The sequence below is a fragment of the Podarcis raffonei genome, chromosome 10 (assembly GCF_027172205.1).
Source record: "Podarcis raffonei isolate rPodRaf1 chromosome 10, rPodRaf1.pri, whole genome shotgun sequence".
NCBI lineage: Eukaryota > Metazoa > Chordata > Lepidosauria > Squamata > Lacertidae > Podarcis > Podarcis raffonei.
In genome coordinates, this window is record NC_070611.1 from 31,627,354 (window position 1) to 31,649,558 (window position 22,205).

A 22,205-nucleotide genomic window follows, 5' to 3' on the forward strand; every position below is an offset into this window, starting at 1 on the left:
TTTCCCTTTGCCCTGTAGGATCATTGTACAGGATCACTCTTTCATGTACCCTGTAACTATTTCTTAAGTATTCTACATACGGAAGATACACCATCTCCCTCATAATTTTGGATGCACTTTTCTTCACCTTGTTTTTATTGGGCTGTATCCAATGCAGTTGTCTGATTAGCACAAGGATTTTTTGCTTCCACAATAGAACTATCCCTTGCTCCCCTGTGCCCTCCCCAAATCTTCTCCAGTGTTGGAAGGGAAAACCCAGAAAAGATTTATGGGATGCCCGGGGAAGAGAGTGGTTGAAGTTTCATTGTGCAAGCAGAAATCCTTGTGCTGATGGAAGGAGACACAACACGTTCTCTCTTTTACATGTGGTGACACATAATATTTGAAGTAAGGGTGGAAGCACTATACATACTGAATTGCTAGCCTCTCTGGCATGCTAATGGCTTTCTGTGCAACCTAATCAAATGATCTAGGCTTTGAGCGCTAGTGTAATAGCATAGTAGCTAAAATCTTGCCTATGGTGGCCTTAGGGAAGCCTCCCTCCCACAAATGCAAAATGGGGTGGGTGGGGTGGGGGAGAAAATATTGACTTACCTTACATCATGGTTGTAAGAGCTGCAGCTAGTTAATGCATGTGAAGTGCTTCGAAAACTTGAAAGCACTATGAAATGTTAAATATCATTATTATTCATGTGCTAGGACTGTTCAGCCATAAAAAAGAAAATCCAGCCTGAACGCAGAGTTGGACTAGAGTTTTCATGTCTCTAATCTATAATTAGATCTTATAGTTCTTAGATAATTTGACATTTTTCAGCAGCAGACTATCAGTTCTGGAGGTAGTTTTTCCTCTCTTCAGTTTAAGATTTGTGCCCTCTAACAGTCCGATCAAACATTTGTCGCTTAGGTCCCAACTCTAGCCAGTTTTGCTGGTCCAACGCAAGGCATGTGGTTGGGCAGTGGGTCCAGGGAGGTGTGATCTATATGGCAGGCATAGGCAAAGTCGGCCCTCCAGATGTCTTGGGACTACAACTCCCATCATCCCTGACCACTGGTCCTGTTAGCTAGGGATGATGGGAGTTGTAGTCCCAAAACATCTGGAGGACCGAGTTTGCCTATGCCTGCTATATGGTGTGACCTATTCTTCAGTACTACAGCAGCTCAGTAGCTGTTGTGCCTATAAGCATACATGCACGTTTATACACACACATATGTATGCTGGTGTAGCATAGTGGCTAGGGAACTGCAAATCAGGAATCCCACAGTTTGAATCCCACCTCCACCATTAAGTGGCCAGGTATCCTTAGGCAAGCACACCTGCCTCAGCTTGAATTCAACCCATTTGTAATATGCAGGATTGTTGCAAGAATTGCAACTGAACACATACACAGCACTTTCAAACACATGCTAAGTTGCTGCTATTACTAATCAACATTAAAACGGATTATTGTTACAAGGCCCTAAGCATCTCTACTAAAATATTTCAGCTATTAATTCTGAAGGAAAAGCATGTTCCACCAATGCAGACCCAGATTCAATCCCTGGCGACTCCAGAGCAGGCTGGGAAGTTCTTGGAGAGCCAATCACTGCAATTCTGAGCTCAGGCAATAGTGATCTTGATGAATCAGTGATCTGACTTGGTGCAAGGCAGCTTCCTATGTTTGCAGGGAATATCCACTGAAGGATAATACCCATAGAAGTGAATGTCTCTTTCGGGGGGAATCAAAGCACATGTGGATAGGCTGCCGACAACCACTGACAGCAAGGGATGGTTGCTATGCACTATTCAGCCTCCTTGTCATCTCCAATTCATCTCTCCAAGTATCTGCAGAACTGGGTCAAATACAAAGGGATGTTGCTCTGTTTGGCTAAGGCTAGAATATCAGGATAAATATCTGCTTCTCTAAATACCTTCTGTTTTCTTAGGATGCTTCAGTGTTTATCAAAATCAGAGGTAATAATAAACTGATAATGAAACACATGCTTTTGCGGAAAGCTTCCTCGAAGCGGGAAGAATTCAGCTAAAAATGTCACAACGCTATAGAGTTATAAAATCGCAGGCTTTCTTTACAGTGTAACATTTCTGGACAGCGTACATAAACAGCTTTATGGAAAGCAGCATTCGTTTTCTGCCTGCCTTAGTCACACAAGCATCATCTTCCCTCCCCTAAAAACCTCCAGTGGATCTGCAATAATACCCTCTCACATGTGTTTGATGCTGAAGGGGTGAATGCTCATTATTTTCGTTACTCTAGACCGAAGCTACATCAATGCAGTAACAGTGAGAGATGTGAACAGCAGTGACACTGTGAGTTGACAGAGGAGTCTCCATGTTTTGGATCAAAGGTCTCTTATTCCTCATAAAAGAGCCCTGCACTTCAAAGCATAAGAGTGACAAGAGGTTAAGACAGTGATAAGATCATGTGTTGTATCTCTCAGTGGTGGGGGTTATCTACCAATGACAGTCACTCGAAAGACACTGAGTGAGCTACTAATGAAATGCTGAGCAATTTAGAAGCCGTGCTCCAAATATGCTGCTACCATATAACTTTACCTACAGGTGTCTGTCTGTGTGGCGATCACACAGGGCCCCCGGACGTTTGACGGTCTATTGACCCTGTGCCACCACTGTGATTGCTTTCTTTGCTGCCACCAACCCGCTTCTCACGGGGGGACACGGAGTCCAGACAGTTGTAACATTAACAGATAATCAAGTTTATGTTTAAATGCAGGAACACGCGTATGGTTTCAGTTTATTTTTCTCTTGTCAGTTTCTTAAATCTTAGTTCCTAACAACTTCAAACTGAATTATTCCCAACTATCTATCTGACTCCACCTGACAATTCCTCTCACTCTCTCACAATACAACTCTACCAACCCATACCTAATCCTAACCCTTCCTTCTCCAACACCCAAGCCTCAACTGACTTTCAAAACCTCCCACTCTAACTTTTACTCCCCCCTTGCATTCTCACTGGCCAATCACACCACACCCATTTTAACCCTTTCATTATGACCCATCCTAGGAGGCAAACGCCACAGTCTGTCTTGATGGACCTGATGCCTATGCCTTCAACTCTCTAGAGCTGTGTAACATAGTCACTACCATTACCACTGACGTATGACAACTCTCAGTAGCGTGATTTAAATGGCACAAATGCTGTGTCATCTGGAATATGCTAACAAGGACACATGAAGTGTGGCTGTCCTGAAGCATGACTACAAGGAAGATGGGAGTTTGCATGTTGTCTGGGTCATTTACCTGAATGTCTTGCCAAGCCTTGGTGATTATTCAGGAGGATAAGAAGAAGTGAGCATAATCAACTGGAATTTATGCATTCATAGGCAAAGCACCATCTTCTAAATTTGCCCAGAATGAACATGAGAAGTTGTAAGGGTTTCAACTACTAGACAATCAATTGAAGATAGCACCAGTGGCGTAGCGTGGGTTGTCAGCACCCGGGGCAAGGCAAGTAATTTGCGCCCCCTAACCCGTGGATTTGCGCCCCTAACCCTTGGATTTGCGCCCCCTAACCCGTGGATTTGCGCCCCCTAACCCATGGATTTGCCCTAACCCCAGATGTTGCGCCCGGTGCGGCCGGCCCCCCCTGCACCCCCCACGCTACGCCACTGGATAGCACCAACAAGGCTATAAAACATGTTTCCTGGTGAAAGTAAGATGGTGTGTAATACAATTAAGGTGCTTCAAACTATGGGACAATAATAATTGTGTGTGTGTGATATATAATTCCTGTGTAACATATAAAGTAGAGACTCACTCAACACCCCCTTGGTGATGTACGTGAACTGCACACAGTCTCACATATCTCACTGCAGGGGATATTTGCTTAATACGTAACGCAGAAGAGAGAACACATGAATCATTTGTGCTTCCCTTGTCACTGCTTGTCAGTCCAAAGCCACCCTCAGAACAGTGCATAACCTAGGCAATTAGGAGCAGAAACTACACTTATAACTAATTCAAAGTGCTCTTCTCAAGAAGAGCAGAACACTTAATTAATTCAAAGAATCGCCTTCCCAAGAGTGATCTGAGAATTACTTGAAACTGAAAAATAGCAGTATACCTGGGATACTCTGCCTCCTTACAGCCAATGCTCCTTCGGGTGGTTTTGTCTGGTTTGCAGATTTAGTGTATGGACTCTCATCTGAAACACAGAAAATAATGACAATTTCAGATTCAAGGTGTGCCATATATTTCATCTGATTCCCCCAATGGATTATTCTGCTGCTTTGCAGTAAAAGAGAAAAAGACTTATTTTATTTAATGGGGCTAGAATTAGGAAACCACCACATTTCCATCAAATGCTCCCTTCAGTAGCATTTGACATGTTGTTAATCTTTCAAAATAATGAATGTAAAGCAATAAATGTAAAGGTAGGAAGCCTAATAGGGTCATGCATTCCTTGTAGTAACCCCAAATTACTGATCAGCAATGGGCTTCTTCCCATGATGACCTCGTTTGTATTTAATGTAAAACCAATCTGTGAGTTAATGCAAATGTCTGAGTTCTGGAGATGAGATGGTACTGATGTCCTGAACTGGCAGGACACTGTGGAGGAGCAGAGGAGTATAGCCATGACTGGGACACACCAGGGCAAGCTGAGGCTGGAGAAGGAGAGGTTGGTGTAGAAAATACTCACAGGGTGACCAATGATGGCGAAGGGATGGGGGGGGGTCAGTGCACAGGAACCAGAGCAGCAGGATCCATCACCAGAGCCAGAGGAGCCCCTGTCTCCCCAAACATGGCAGGCTCTGATGCATAAGGAGCAGCAGGAGGAACACTCTAGGAGGCTGAGGCAGGCAAGGGCCCACAACCCAGCTTCCTAGTTGGCCAGGTGGGGCTCGCTAGCTCTGGGAGGAGGTGTGTGATTCCTCAGCTGAAGTAGGCTGAGGACAGGTGAGGGCCACCTGCCTCCTCAAGCCCAGATGCTGCAATCTGCATGCAAAGTACAAAAGGGAAACAGAGCTGAGGTCTGGGTCTGCTCATCTTCCCATGTTGGTTGGACCATGGCTTGCATGGTCCAGGGAGCTCTTTGAAGATGTGGCTTGTGGGGGACTGACCTCTAGGTGCCCTGGTCTCTAGATCAGCTGCTGAAGTGGGAACCTGGCCTGGCTGGACTTTGGACTTGTTAGCCTGCTGTTAGCATTGGCTGTGGAATTGTGTATGCCAGTGGGACTTGCTGCCAGGGACCCGTGGTTCAGATCAACTGGAAGCACAGTAGCTGGGAAACAGTTTAGGGAAGTTTTTTTAAAAAAGGAAAACAGGGCAAGGGATAAAGATCATACATTCTTAAGTGCCCCATCCTTAAGTGGCTTTCTGGCTTTAAGTGGCATCAGGCCCAGTGGCATGAATAGTGTGCAGTTTGGCTTGCAGTCCTCAGAGATGTACGTGAAAAAGAAACACATATATTGCAGATTGTGTAAACTTTTATGTTACATGGATTTGGATTTGATATCCCGCTTTATCACTACCCGAAGGAGTCTCAAAGCGGCTAACATTCTCCTTTCCCTTCCTCCCCCACAACAAACACTCTGTGAGGTGAGGGGGTTGGGAGACTTCAAAGAAGTGTGACTAGCTCAAGGTCACCCAGCAGTTGCATGTGGAGGAGCGGAGACGCCAACCCGGCTCACCAGATTACGAGTCTACCGCTCTTAACCACTACACCACACTGGCTCTCTATTACTCGCAACACCCTGACCTTTCATTTTAAAACCTTGCTCTTTTATTCAGCTACCGAAGCAGGATAATATACTTGTACAGCAGCTATGTTTCAGTAACAATAAGGGAATTCTTCTTTAAATTTGGGTGCATGTCTGCCCTGCGGATAGGACCATACAGTGGCAAAGGAAGAGGTAGGGTGCCATCGTGGCTGCCCCCCCGCCTGCGCTGGGTGCCATGCCCCCAGGATCCCCCCCCCAGGACATGCACCAGCCCCAGCCCCACCTGCTCTCCACCCCCCGGTACTGGAGTATGAAGTTCTGCCACTGGGACCACATCCCTTTAAATTCTGAAGGAACTATTTTTTAAAAGCTATTTAAGTCCAATTTCAGAATGGCTGGACAATGCTATACCCGGGGAGGTAGCACTGAGGCACCCCAACACTGCCAAAGAACACCAAGGATCAATAAATTGTCTGAGGAACTGAATAGTGTTTAGTCCACTTCCTCAATAAGCAGTAAAAAGAACAGAAAATTAGATTCCATTCTGCTTCTCAAGTAGCTCTTAACATACCATCAAATAAAGCTATTTGCATTTTTTTTCTTTGAACCTGAAGAACCAATTAGTTTTAACCATATGCATATTTACATGCTTTAAAAATAAGTGAATAAGGCTATCAAAGACTAAAGTTATCTCGGGTAACATCCCAAGATGCGGCAAAAAAAAGGCAGTAGTTTAATAATAATAAAAATTCTTTTGACTGGCCCACTTGAGGTTTCATTTCCATATACTGATTTCAGTATTTATCACTTGTTACATATAGGTTTGATTTTAGAAATTACTTCAAAGTGGGAAGGCCATTCATTTTTTATGCAACAGAGAAATGCGGCTTGGTGAGAATTATTTAAAATCACGCCCCAGATAAAAAGCTCCACAAAGGTTAATATAGCATTTCCCCCTTCTCATAACCATGCTTCCTATAACATATCCCACTTAGGCAGAGTGTGCACTGTCTCTATAAAATGGTGAAGTTTGAAACCAAGTATCTTAGATCTACACCCATCTAGTCACTAGAACATTGATGGGGAACCTGTGGAACCCTCAGATGTTGATGGACTCTGACTTTCATCTGTCCCAGTCAACATGGCCAAAGGTGAGAAATGATGGAAGCTGCTGTTGTTGTCAGTATCTGTCAGTCTCGAGAGAAGATGGAGTGTGCCTCTGGAGGTTAGCAGCAGCTGGGGTGCAAGCCTAGGCAGTGTGTATGGAGGTCCTGGGCTGCCCAAACAACAAGAGCCCCCCCTCAACCTCACAGATGTGGTCCAAAGGAAAGCAGAGCAATACCTTTGGCAGCAGCTTGGTTGCAGTAGTTGCCGGAAGGAGATGTGAAAGAGCCCGTTGAACCGTCTTAGGGATTCAACTCTGGATTTGTGTAGAGGTTATTCCTTAGCCTTATCTTCTCCCAAATATATCTCACAAGGCAGTGGAGGTTTAGGGCCAGAGTTTTTCGTCTCCTAGATGAGCTACCTTTCTAGGTTGATGAGCCCCGTCTGCCCCTCGCTTCCCTATGTAGCACGTGCAGAAACAGCCTTCTTGACAGTTGGTCCCACTATTGGTTTCATCCACTCAATCTGCTCAAGTTTGTCTTTGCATGAAGGAGAATTCCCTAATTCATCGAGGGTTTGAGACCCATCGGTTACCCTTACCTGCTTTAGCTGGCCAGCCAAAGCCATTCCCAGCGTGTGGTCACTGTTGCATGCTGACAGCTTCTAGGAGCCACAGGTGACAGCTAAGTTCAGGATGGGAACCGAAGTTGGATCCCAGTGGGAGCACAATGTGTTCCCCACCAAAGGTTCTACCCCTCCCCTAACAACATCTGGAGGGCCACAGGGTTTTCAACCCAGCACTAGAACATACTGATTAGTGACAGTAATTGCCTAAGCAAACTAAATGTCCAGTCACCAAGGAACAAAATAATATTTATTTAGAGGAGCATGCACACACGCACGCACGCACAATATATATAGTCAGTTTACCTCTCTCACTTCCAGAGGGCTCATACAGCAGGTGTCTACATCTACTACTACAGTGGGAATAACGTTTATTATGTATATGCGTTCCTAGAGCTGCATTCATTACATGAGTAGATTTTTTTTTTTTTTAATTTCCTTTGGCTGAGAGATTAGACAGCCTGTGATAAACAAACAATTTCCAGCAAGTCATTATGCTGTTCAGAGGCAACTGCTGTGCCAGCAATTCCCTTAACTCAGCGACTACAGAAAAAAGCTTTCTGTGCATCTACCTACAATTGCATTTTCTGCTGGTAGAAAGATGTGAACAGAAGAATAACACATCTGGATCCAGCTAGTAGTTGCCCATCTAGTCCAGCATCCTTTTCTCACAGTGGCCAAACAGATGCCCATAGGTAATAGGTAAGCAGGACTGGGCACAACAACACTATCCTCTCCTGCAGTTTCCAGCAACTGGAATTCAGAAGCATACTGGCTTTGACCATGGAGGCAGAGTACAGACATCACAGTTAGTAGCCATTGACAGCCTCGTCCTCCTTGAATTTATCTAATACTATTTTAAAGCAGGGATGCAGGTGGCGCTGTGGGTTAAACCACAGAGCCTAGGACTTGCCGATCAGAAGGTCGGCGGTTCGAATCCCCGCTATGGGGTGAGCTCCCGTTTCTCGGTCCCTGTTCCTGCCAACCTAGCAGTTCAAAAGCACGTCAAAGTGCAAGTAGATAAATAGGCAAGTAGATTCCGGCGGGAAAGTAAACGGCATTTCCGTGCGCTGCTCTGGTTCGCCAGAAGCGGCTTAGTCATCATAGCCACACGACTTGGAAGCTGTACGCCGGCTCCCTCGGCGAATAAAGCGAGATGAGCGCCGCAACCCCAGAGTCGGTCACGACTGGACCTAATGGTCCGGGGTCCCTTTACCTTTACTATTTTAAAGCCATACAAGTTGGTTGCCATCACTGCCTCAGTCATGGATGTTTTAGCTGAGATTCCTGAATTACAGGGGATGACCCCTGGGGATCTCTTCCAACTCTAGACTTCTATGATTCGAAGTGAATTCCATAGTTTAACTATGCACTGTGTGAAGAAGCACTTTTCTTTTGTTCACCTTGAATCTTCCAATATTCAGCTTCATTGATTTTACAAAATGCGATTCTATGAAACAGAAAAGATTTCAGCAGGCATTGGAAAATAAGAAACCTCCCTAGCCATGGAAGTTGCTTCTCCCCCCCCCCCCCCAGTTGCCTCATACTGGGTTAACATCTTTATCAAGGCATCCACTGCAACCCCAAGGTCTTGCTCCTGGCCAGCCACCACCAGTTCAGACTCCATGAGCCTATATGTGAAATTAATATATTTCACATGTCGCAGCTCTGGGATAGCTCAGTTGGTAAGAGCATGAGACTCTTAATCTGAGGGTTGTGGGTTCGGGCCCCACCCAGGGCAAAAAATATATCCTGCATTGCAGGAGGTTGGACTAGACCAAGATGATAATGGGTCTGGACACCAAGCCTTGTGAGGAACAGACGAGGGAGTTGGGTATGTTTAGCCTGGGAAAGAGGAGACTGAGAGGAGATATGATAGCCATCTTCAAATATCTTAAGGGCTGTCACACGGAAGGTGGAGCAAGCTTGTTTTCTCCTGCTCCAGAGGGTAGGACTCGAACCAATAGGTTCAAGTTACAAGAAAGGAGATTCTGACTAAATATCAGGAAGAACTTTCTTATGGTAAGAGCTGTTCGACAGTGGAACAGACTTCCGCAAAAGGTACTAGGTTCTACCTTCCTTGGAGGTTTTTAAGCAGAGGTTGGATCTGTCATGGATGCTTTAGTTGATATTCTTGCAACGCAGGGGGTTGGATTAGACAACCCTCAGGGACTGTTTTAACTCTACAATTCTAATGATTCGAAGTTAATTGACACAGAAGTATGTGTGCTGCTCTCTCCATATGAAACTAGAACTGTTGCAATATGATCTGCTATGAACTGCTTAACTGAGATGGATTACCCTGGAGGCCTTCGTCAAATAAAACTGGTTTTATTCTAAGTACAGTACACTATAACTGTCCACTATGAAACAGTGTAGCCTTCTTATTCAGGCCTAGCTGTCAAGGACTGGCTGGAATCATTTCTCCATGTGTTAAAATAAAAAAACCCATTTTTAAAGGGACAGCTTACTATTCCAACTACTCTCCTTTGAACAACTGACTTAACAGCCATTGCATCTAACTGAGAAAACTAAATTATGAAACAAATCGTATAATTATATATGCATGTCAATATCATTCATTTAATAGCCTTTGTGGAGCTGTTTACAATCTTGTTCTCTTTGTAGCACTATCTCAGGCTAATGCCGCAAACTTTTCTGGAGGGTGGTTTGTCTATAGGGAGTGCTCAAAATTCTAATCCTGGTAGGTTCCCGGTGTACTTCTTTTCTGGAACAGATTTAACCCTTTGCCTCTGCTGTGATCTAGTTCTGTATTAGACAACAGAACCTTTTCTTCCAATTTCAGTAGCAGATATGGTCCCTCAAAATCAGATTGGGGCTGCAGGTAACCCTCTACTTCCCACTTGAGTGCCCCTTCCCCCCACTCCCTATTAACTTTGATAAAGCTACACATGTAATTCCTAATTGCATGAATGACATATTGTCTTGTTTTGCCTTAAGGCTGTAAGAACCTCTGTCAGTTTCCTTGTTAGACAAGCTTGGGAGGTAGGCCTCAGGGTTGTTTCTTCCCCTTCCAAGGAAAAAGTCTGAAGCACAGCCTTCTAAGCTTAAAGAGATGGTAGCTCTTTAAAGCTGGAAGGAAGAAGCAGGAGGCTTATCTCAGGCTTCCTCAACCTCGGCCCTCCAGATGTTTTGAGACTACAATTCCCATCATCCCTGACCACTGGTCCTGCTAGCTAGGGATCATGGGAGTTGTAGGCCAAAAACATCTGGAGGGCCAAAGTTGAGGAAGCCTGGCTTATCTGGTCACCATAGGTGACCAGGTTATTAATTATTTGCAAACATGCTCTTTTAAGTCACAACACAGGGCTACATGCAAATATTATCCACATGAAGCAGCACTTCTCCTTATTTGTGCATTTTGTCACCAACATGCAACTACACACCCATACTTTATCATTAGCTGCAGTTCCTGGAACCCTCCATCATAAGACAGTTTTCACTTATTTTAAAACACACTCAAATCCTTTACTTCTCTTCCAGGTATATGCACTGGATTTCAAAGCCAGTTTCTTAATATTATATAGAATAAAATCTTACCCAAAGACTTTTCATGAGCCAAATGTGATGCTCAACATTGCCAGCTATAGATCTCCAATGCCAAACACAATCTGATTTCTTATATTGGAATCCTTTAGCTGCCCAATATTGCAGCACTGATTCCTCTGCTTTTGGCTCATTTAAAAAAACCCACACCTTTCCTCAGAGTCCTCTTTTGAAATTGCCCTCTTGCAAATGTTTCACTTTTCTCTTCAAACTTGTGGTAAGCTATAATCATACCCTGCTCTCTCTGTGTGACACAGCTTCATGCTATTAAAAATCACCAACTGCTTCTACTCCTGCAATATTCAGGAACATAGTTACTTTACGCTCATCTTTCTCATAACCTTTCGACCTTTTCAAAATGCAGTATATTTTCCAAAACTCTGCAGCATTTCCTGAAAGCTTTAGTTCTTTGGGGGATTTCAGGTACTGTATCTTTTGAGCGCTTTTTATTCTTCATAATAATTGTTCTTTCGAGTTCAAAATTTGACACCTCACTCCCAATACCATCTTATATTCTGCTCAACTTAAGCTGATTAAACTGCAGAAATTCAAAGTTTCAGTTTTTGGCTGTAATAATGCTATGTCTGGATTGGTAATATTGATCTGATTTTTCTATGTGTGTGTGCATACATGAGCACATCAATGTTTCCCATCCACAGTAGCAGGCAGTGCTGGATGGGATGTTTGTGAATCATTCTATGTTGTCCCTTCCTCAGTTATTACTTCACTGCCCTCCATAACATATAATCAGGGAATTTTTTTTTTTCATTCGGAACTCGATAGAACTCAGTTCTGGCACCTTTCAGATGAGTGCCATTGCTATTCTAAGAGAACAAGAAAGTGTTCATGGTGAGTTCTGGCACCTCTTTTTCTAGAAAAATAGCACTGTGTATAATACATTCTTTCCAACTGACCATGCATTCAGGTACTGTATGCATGTGATATACATAGACAGATATAGATCTAGTGCACACACACTCAAGTAGTGCACAAGAACAAACATTTCTCATGTTTCACAATAGGCAAAATGGAAGAAAGTGTATTTCGGTAGGGGATGCAAATTAGGAAATAAGAGCAGAGAGGAAGGATGATAAGGATGGTCATGGTTGTGGTGGTAATAACAATGAAGACGACAACAATAATTGTCCTCCACCACCTCCTTCCAGTTGGTACATAGCTTGTCTTTGACACATACACCAGAAAAGTAGAGGAGGGGTGGAATCCACCAGTTGTTTTAATGGCATATGCAATTGTTCCCCCCAAATATCCAGAAGATTCAAGGTCCAATTGATAACGTGACTGCAGAAAAAATATCCACCACCTTCTCACAGATGGTCAACAGAGTACACACCTGAAAGTTGAGGTCCTCAGAAAGAAAATGGCTGAGGTATCCTCATGGTAGGACAAAACATATGCAAGGGAGTGTGATGAAAGAGATCGCCCACCAAAAGTGTCACTACACATAAACCTCCCATAAAAATGTTTGTTGCTACAGTGCTTCCACTCTTGCACTGAAGGCAATTTTGTATTGCATTTATTTTTCTTATCAGATTATTTGTGGATCGGCGGGGGTGGGGGAGAGGTTTAAATGGGAGTGGGATTGAGGTGGACAGTGTCTGCATACACCAGCAGCACCGAATTCACATTAAATCACCATGTATACACATGGTAGCTGTACAGCAACTGTGTGCTGTAAAGCAGTCTAGACTTTTTCTAAATCAGTTGGATCAGGCACTGGTCACATGTATTAAGGTTTACCACACCTATCAGCCAATCACCCATTCTCACTACCCTTCTGAGTAATACCCCTCCCCACCCTCTCACTATATATAAAGGTCTGGTGACTTCTGTTTCAGTGTATCTGAAGAAGTGTGCATGCACACGAAAGCCCATACCAAGAACAAACTTAGTTGGTCTCTAAGGTGCCACTGGACAATTTATTTTTATTTTATATATATATATGCCTTTCTTAAAGGAGCAGCTTATTCTCCTAAAACTCAAAGCCAGTAAGGTAGAAATTACGCACAGCAGTGCCGTAAGTTCTCTTTAGCCTTAAGGAAGCTGATAAAGTGGTAAATACAAAAAAGGAGTTTTGTGGCATCTAAAAGGCTAACAAATTTATTATGCTGTAAGTTTTCAGGAGAACTTTATCATGAAAGCTTATGCCATAATATATATATATATATATATATATATATATATATATATAGTCTTAATGGTGCCATAATACTCTTTTTTGCTGCAAGAAACTAATACAGCAACCACCCTGGAAATTGTAAAGGTGGTACATGTCAAGGAAACATTAAATCCAATCCCATGCCAATGCTGGAAACTGACCAGTGTAGCATCTCTGATAGGTGCTTCTTCAGCTTCTGCTTAAAAAGTTAATATCGAATATGCAAAACAGTCCACTACCTCCAGATGCAGTCTGTCCTATGGTTAAATGACACATCTGTCCCTCAGACCTTGTGGGGGGCCGGACTATATTTTTTTTTGGGGGGGGGAATGAACAAATTCCTATGTCCCACAAATAACCCAGAGATGCATTTTAAATAAAAGCACACATTCTACTCATGTAAAAACACGCTGATTCCCGAGATCATTCACAGGCTGGATTTAGAAGGAGATTGGGCCGAATCTGGCCCCCAGGCCTTAGTTTGTCTACCCATGTTCTAGAGCATGTTCTCATGCCTAGGATTGTGCTCAGTCATATTCTGCCTGCCCCAGACTGAGACTCCTGATAAAATGGGATAATGGATATTTGGCAACCAACCTATACTAAACTTACACAATCCATGAAACTGAGTAGATTAGTTTTGAGTCAAATGTCTGAACTGGCCCTTAAGAATGCTGTGGAAGTGGCCTTGAGATCTTTGAGAGACATTTATGTTAAGTGAGATGAAGACCAGCAGTCTAATTAAGTGGTGCTAACTAGCTGCAAATAATCTTAATAAAGACAATGCCAGGCATTTTCTCCTTCTTAACTCATCAGTTTCTTCCACGAACTACCTAATTTTGCCGACAGTAATTTCGGAATATGTATTCAAGTGCCTGCTCAGTGCTAGCACTAATATTCATGGAAATATGCAAAGCCATGGTAGTAATATCACACTTTCCATAGAAAACTCTGCATGGTGTCTTGATCAAATAAAGAAAAGCACACATTTAAAGAGGAAATTTCTTGCCCTTAATGTGTGCAAAGTGCTATGGAGATTAACCAAGTAGGATAAATCACTAAATATTATATGCTCATGAAGTGGATGAAATACCAAAGCAAAAATAATTTATGATGACATTTTCCTGAAATCTGCTGAAAAAGGGCCTGTGTGGGAAGAGTTTGAAACTGCAATGGATCCAATTTTTTCAGACAAATGTTAAAAAATATTGAGAACTGTGCTTTTGAATTTGTAAAAGCTCTAAAGCATTGCTAATAATTTGATCGCTGTTACCACAACATTTCGAGTACACCAGAGAAAGAAAGGAATGAATGTACAGCATAGCATTTCTTTCAAATGTGTAATATACATGGCCTGAATTATCTGCTTCATAAACCTGCAAAATGTCAACAATCTGTTGTGCACGTAAATTGCCCTTTTTCACTCAGGCTTGTCAGGGAGTCTGTGGGCAAATCATCAATGAAGTGATCAATCATATTCTATTCAGCGGTTCAAATACTCCCATTTTAAATTGCTAGTGGCTCACAATGCATTTAAAACAGCTACTCTCAATAGCACATTTGCAAACCCGCTTCTATCGTGGTTCTTTGGTTGCCATTTCCAGTTTAATTTCAACGTTGCTGTAGTTTTAGATTGGAGCCAGCTCCGCTTACTAATTTCTTGCACCTAATGTGGAGATATCAACTTATTTTTTAAGGAAAAGTTTTGTTTTAAAAATGTATAAGGGAATTTACACATTCTTGAATGTAAAGCATCAGATGTCAGAAAGCGTGTGCAGACAGTATCAGCAGGTGGCACTGTGGGGACCAAAGGCGGACAAACATGCCCAGAAGGAGCACGGCGTGTGTCCCCACCAGCATTTCTGATCCTCCCCTAAGCTCCGTAAACCCTGGTAAACAAGTATGAAATCATATCCCATGATAGATATCAGGCTACATGGTGAATAGTGGAAAAGGGAAGTCATGGTACCTTCAAGTAGAAAGCACACACACCACACCCTTGGGAAACAGCAGATATTTTTAACTCATAATTTTAACTGTTGCGTAAGTTAACTATACAGTGGTACCTTGGTTCTCAAATGCCTTGGTGCTCAAACACCTTGGCTCTCAAACGCTGAAAACTCGGAAGTAAATTTTCAGGTTTTTGAACGTTTTTCGGAAGCCAGACGTCCAATGCGATTGTCGGCTATTGTTTGCGGGGTGCCTGCACCAATCAGAAGCTGTGCTTTGGTTTTCAAACATTTCAGAAGTCAAACGGACTTCCAGAACGGATTACGTTTGGTGCTTTTGTTTTTGCTATTTATTTTGCGTTTTTGTTTTTGAGGCTTTTTCGGTGAATTTGTTTTTGTGACTGTGTGGAACTCAGTTCAGCTGCTAACTGACTGATTGTGTGACTGTGTAAATGGATAAAAGCCCCCCATCCAAACAATGACTATCATCAGTGCAGGTAAGAATATATATATATATATATATATATATATATATATATATATATATATAAATTTTTATCATCATTTATTATTGCTTTCATTTTATGGATCAATGGTCTTGTTAGATAGTAAAATTCATGTTAAATTGCTGTTTTATTAGGGGTTGTTTTTAAAAGTCTGGAACGGATTAATTCGTTTTGCATTACTTTCTATAGGAAAAGCACGCCTTGGTTTTGGAAGGCTTTGGTTTTGGAACGGACTTCTGGAACGGATTAAGTTTGAGAACCAAGGTACCACTGTATACTTTTTTAAGATTTAGATTTTGTGACACTTTATCATTATTTCATCACAAAAGGCTAGAAAAACAAAAGTCTAAATTGATCGGTGACACAATAGCTAGGAGTCCGAAAAACGCTGAGCATTATTCCATTCACAGAACACAACATTCCTGTCTCCTCCATCCCACTGAGGTCTATTAAGCTCTCAAAATGTCCCTCCTGGAGGTAAGGGGACCGTCAGGAAGGAGCTTAATATGGCACAGTGGGCTGCAGGTGGGGTTGAAACCAGACATTCCATTGCCTGAATGGAAATGCCATCTGCTCACACCATCTGCTCATGCTAAGCCTCCACTGGATCTCATCCCATCTACGGTTGCCAGTCTTTCAAACGCTGCTGCTAACTGAGGTGAGGTGGAGGGAGGGGAGTCAGGGAACAGACATTTGTTGCAATGCCCTATCTCTGCAGTTAAGCCTCACCTGGCATCTCTGCTGCTAACTTTTTTAAGTGTCAGATAAAGACCTATTTTTTAACCCCAAGTTTTAAAAAAAGCTCTTTGAAGGTTTTAGATGTGATTTATGCTGCTTCCACCTGCTGTTCTTGATGTTTTGATTTGTTTTCTTATACTGATACTTTTAAAATAATTTTATTTGCAAACCACTCTGAAAGCTGATGTTGCGTTGTGGTACAGGAATTCCTTAAGAAATACAATTTCAAATTTGTCATATACAGTGGTACCTCGGGTTACAGACGCTTCAGGTTACAGACTCCGCTAACCCAGAAATAGTACCTCAGGTTAAGAACTTTGCTTCAGGATGAGAACAGAAATCGCACAATGGTGGCAAGGCGGCAGTGGGAGGCCCCATTAGCTAAAGTGGTACCTCAGGTTAAGAACAGTTTCAGGTTAAGAACAGACCTCCAGAACGAATTAAGTTCTTAACCTGAGGTACCACTGTAGTTCAAATAACCTTTATTTATTTGTTTTTTTCTTTTAGCACCGACTAACTGCCGAAATGTAGCACGAACAACTGCTGCTGCTGAATGAAGCTCACTTCAGCAAATCATCCAATAAAAATGGCAAGTCTATTAAAATAATAATTTTACACCTACCAAGCTAAGGTGATTTCACATTCTATCAATATTTACCTTTTATTTGTTGAGGAAAGCTCCAATGTTCCCTAGATGATTTTATCGCAGAGTGATAAATACAAATTTTATAGGGCCATAGCTGACAACTCTGTGGGATTCAGTGTAGTGCTAAGACAATAATTCCACCAGGGTAAGCATTTTTTGCTTGCCTAACAGAACAACCCTCTCCCCTCTTCCCAGTTATGGGGGTTCTCCAGGGAGTATTTGAAGAAGACATGGGTCATGCACGGGACGGGGGTATCTGGAGCAAACTTGGTGCCTTTGTGGGAGTCCTCTGTGGGAATTCTACTAGCACAGGGATGTCCTACTCCCAAGAGACTGTGATCTACTCCCACTATAGAAACACTGGCAGTGATCTACCCACTGGATTGACCAAAGTTGTTGAGCTTTTTTTGGGGAGCCTTCACCAAAGTTCTTGACCCATGTGATCGGGATCAACCAGGAACGCCCTGCGATCGACCGGTAGATCGCGATTGACTGGTTGGACATCCCTGCACTAGCAGAATGGGTTTGCTGAATCAGGGCCTGATATCAAGATTTGGAGCTGAAGCAAAGTTCTAAAATGAGCCGTATTTTGAGGGTCTATGTATATTTGTAATAGCCGTACTAGACATTAAGGGAGTATAGGGGCACACTTTTTTTTTTAACTTAAAGGGTCGGGAAATTAATACATCAAGAAACACAGTTGAAACCAACCACTATGCGCCTGGATCTCTTGCTTGGTATTCCACCAGAGCAATGGCCAGAAGCTTCAGCTGACAGAATTGGAAGCTGAAAATGTATATATGCATTTGATTTTCCACATTCAGTATGTCAGAATGTGACAAGGTATTTAATTCTGGTAATCATTATTTTGTAAAATACCTGCTGCGAAGAAATCCATAAGTAATAGGCCAGCATGCCAAATGTGAAAAAAGATTTTAAAATGTTATTGTGTCAGGAATTAGGCAGGCAGGTGAAGCATTCGCTCTGCTGCATGAATGCTCTTTGTGAAGGAATGCAGTTTGGAGCTTCTGCAGTGGCTGTAAAGTGTTTCCAGGTTCTAGACCATTCTCATCCACCCAGGCTGGACACTACTGGTTTTCCCAGTAGTGATGTACGGAAGTGAGAGCTGGACCATAAAGAAGGCTGATCGCCAAAGAATTAATGCTTTTGAATGATGGTGCTTGGAGGAGACTCTTGAGAGTCCCATGGACTGCAAGAAGATCAAACCTCTCCATTCTTAAGGAAATCAGCCCTGAGTGCTCACTGGAAGGACAGATCCTGAAGCTGAGACTCCAATACTTTGGCCACCTCATGAGAAGAGAAGACTCCCTGGAAAAGACCCTGATGTTGGGAAAGATGGAGGGCACAAGGAGAAGGGGACAACAGAGGATGAGATGGTTGGATAGTGTTCTCAAAGCTACCAGCATGAGTTTGACCAAACTGCGGGAGGCAGTGGAAGACAGGAGTGCATGGAGTGCTCTGGTCCATGGGCTCACGAAGAGTCGGACACGACTAAATGGCTAAACAACAACAACAAAGCATGAAGACAACCTTTCTATTTATGCCAGAAGTTCACCCGGGCAACAACAGTGTCCCAGGCTCTGGTGTTCTACCACGAGACACAAACATACCTCACACCTGATCCCTGGTGTACTCTATCCTGGTGCTAGGCTTCACCCCAACAGGTGCCTACAGCTAAGCCCTGATACTTTGCCGAAGTAGCCACTGCTGCCACACAGTATTTCATTACTGAGAGCAAATCTTCTAGGTGTTCAATTAGCTCCCAGCGATAATGCTTATTGTTTCCTTAACTGTAACAGAAATCCACTGAGACCTGGAAATAAAAAGTTAATTAAAAATTGAATGAACAGACTACAAGGATCAAGCAAGGCCTGTTTCCTTTACAGGCAAAGAACAGCAACAATGATGCAGAATGCAATGCAAATGAGATGTGTGTCGCTGTTTTTTCTTCAGTAAATGAAGGAGCAAAAATAGCTTTATTTTTAAGCACCTAATTAATCCAAAACTGGATACCATTTCAAATGTGATTAAATTGCCAGAGCCTGGTATGCAAAGCAATAAAACAAGCCCTTCACTAATGAACCATATTGGAGGTGAGTAGAATATAAAAGGAAGAAGATGGATCTTCCTCAGGAGAAGCCAAACCACTACGAGGTGACTGCAAGGTGCACTACTTTGAAAGTTTGGCAGGGTGGGGGAAGCATTTGTGTTGCAGCCATGTATGAAAGGAGTTTGTCTCTTCCAGAAGAACCATGTTGGAAGACATACTGCTGATGCTGCTCTGTAACAGTATCAGGTGAAAAAGGACAAAGGAAAAGGACTGGAAAAGCCCAGGTACAAGGCTGGATATGAATGGTGGGTGTGCAAGTTTCAGCCCTCCACAAATTAGAAGGAAGAAAAAATAATAAGCACGAGAGAAGGCAACTTATAAAACAAATACAGACCATTTCCCATTAAAATTAAGCACAGAATCTACTTTTATTTGGAAGAACCAAAATGTACCAGCATGTGATGAATTAGACTTGAGCCAATTGCCAGGCTTCAAAGAGCTACTTTATATACACTCAAGGACTTGGGTATTTCCTGGGATTGATTGAATGTTGACATTTTTTCTTGAATCTTGCTATAATCCAAACTTACGCTATCTAGTTCAAAAGCAGTTTATTCTGTGCTCTAAAGTCTCCTTGAGTGTGCAGAACTCATGTAGCAAGTATATTTGGATCCTGGGTACTGAAAACTTAACACCACAATAAACACATACTATTCTATATTTTTGCTGATAGAACTAACTTTGCTACTCTTCTAGCATTAATTTCCCTGCAGTTTAATTTTCTACATATGTTATTGTATTGCTATGAGTTTGGAGGGGGGTAGGCTGTATGCCTGAGCCCCCTTCTAATTCCTACATCCAGCAAGGATTCATTTCCTGGAATATCCAGGCTAGTTTCCTGGTGAGGTCATTGTCTTCTAAGTATGGGCCTTTAAGGTAACAAAGGAAGTGGCTCTGTGCCAGTGAGCAAATGGGTGCCCTTCCCTCAACTCACTGGTTGTTAGAAAGACAAAGGCCAGAGTTGAGAGAGTGCTAGAAGTGGCAGGCTGCAGGCTGGGCAGCTGAGAAAGACAGAAGCATACTTGATTCCTGTTGGAATCTAAGGCTGTAGCTATGGGATAAGCAAGAACCTCTTGGGGTATTGGGGCCCCTCCATCATAGGCTCAGATTGTATCTATGTATAAATAAACCATACATCATAAAGACACCACAGTCTCTCATTCCAAAGGAAACCAAACTCTAGGCAACCCATGGAATCTGATAGCACTTGGAGAATGGGGTAATGTGCAGCAGTGTGTGTATGTCAGAAAAGCTTCCCTAAATTTTCTTAACTTTTTCTCAAGTTCTTTTTTTTAAAAAAGCTCCAAAAGTGGCAACTTTATTTTGGCAAATGCCACTTTTCATCTACCACATGAAAACACAGGAGTGCTAACCACCTGGAAAATACAATTGTGAACATTCTAGTAAATGGTATAATCGTCATTATATTTTGCTTATGGTTATTATAGCATGAACTGTTAATGACTTACTCAGCTCCATTTGGAAATCTTGGCTTAAACCACAAAGAAGTGCCATCACAGCTAAAAACTGACCCGTTTCAAGAATCCTGTTAAAGCTAAGTTTCTCAGGGTGTATTTTAGCTTACAGTCCCTCGATCTGTGTTAAAGTCCAGATGTAATGATCCATGTGTTTTCAGCTCTTTGCAGGAATTTGTCTTGGATTCAGAAGTCCAAAGTGGTTCCTCCAGTCAGACAATGCCATAATCCTGCTACTCCCTAGGATTCACCCAAAGAGTTTAGCAGTAAAGCTAACAGAATCTGTGACTATAGAAAAGGTTTTACAATTCAGCTTATGTACTCAGCAGCTGGACATTTGGCAGCAAAAATTAAAAAAGGTTTCTATACCTCTTTTCTTATTCCAGGCACATATGCAATTTATTTATGCCAATGCACCAAAGTTATGGAGCAACACTGTACAGTTCAGTAGTCTCACAAATGATACTCTGAGCTTGTGAAATGTAACTCCATGAATGTAAATTTAGCTCCCGAATGTTATATCTGTTTGGCTATTTTAATAACCGCTCATTGTTAATTTTAAACATAGCAGCTGCTTTTATTATCTTCTACAGAATTTCGCTTCGGAACTGCATCGAGCCAGCAGTCTAAATTTAATAAGGTTATGAGCAAACAGAGCAATGCATAACAGATAGTCTGCTTTCAAGAACTCAGTAGAAAGTGCTGGTTGGCCTGTTAAGAATGTATCACTAAAAATCAAACAGAATACTTAAGTGTAGGATTAAGCATATCCTGTTTAATACCCCAAATTCTTATAGGGGAAATCTATTGCTTTTATCTAAGACAGGCCTGTATTTAAGCAGTGCTGTAAAATGAAGAACAGTAACCTGAGAATGCTGCACTCTGTTTTCCCAGGGTCAGTTTCTTTAGTTCAAAATTGGTCCTGACCACACAGTGAGTTCAGTGCACAGTGCAGCTGGTCACAAAGACTTGAGCCTGCTGTAGATCTGGAACTCAGGACTTGACAGACTTCAGCCAATAATAATTTAGCCTGTGCACCATAACCAAGTCCCAAACAAAACTGGGGGAAGAGGAAAAGTGATGGGGACAAACTACAGGAAAACTATATTAACAGCTATATCTTAGCCAGCTATAGTGCATCACCTCTTTCCTGCCTTCAAAAATATTTGAGGTACACATAATGATTTTCTTTTATCTGTTGGTTGGCATCCTTCTGTCCTGGGAGACAATGAAAGAGTGTGTGTTCAGGGGCGAAGTCAAACCGTTGGAGAGTTATAGTGCCTGCTGTGGCTGTAGAGACTGATATGGGACAGACATGTTTTGTTGCAGCTGCAGTCTCATTATAAATTGGTTTGGTCTCATTATAATTTTAGGGTTGGGGGATAGAGAGGAAGTGCAGTCTCTGTGCTGCAGAGAAGGGTTAATAGGACTTGTCTGGAGGTTTTGGTAGTGCTTTCAGGAAAATGCAAAAAGACCTAAAACCAATGCATAAAGAAAATAAAACCCAACATTGGGGCAGAAAACAGGTGGTAGTTGTAAATGCTTCAATATGAGTAAAGCTCACTGGTCGAAAAACTCCCCTGTTCCCTGTGATAGGCTGTCTTCACAAG

General features: G+C 42.4%; 1 protein-coding gene across 16 annotated transcripts in view; it reads right to left on the reverse strand.

The window, feature by feature from the left end:
* The window catches only part of GRIP1 (glutamate receptor interacting protein 1), a 334,184-nt gene that overhangs the window by 89,112 nt on the left and 222,867 nt on the right, over positions 1-22,205 (reverse strand). For 13 of the 16 annotated variants that reach the window (XM_053406876.1, XM_053406880.1, XM_053406871.1 and 10 more), the window contains exon 2: positions 4,083-4,163. The exons of the other annotated variants lie outside the window; for them this stretch is intronic. In XM_053406876.1, coding sequence (XP_053262851.1) covers positions 4,083-4,163 — 81 coding nt within the window. The remainder of the gene's footprint in view (positions 1-4,082; positions 4,164-22,205) is intronic. 16 annotated transcript variants of the gene reach the window in all.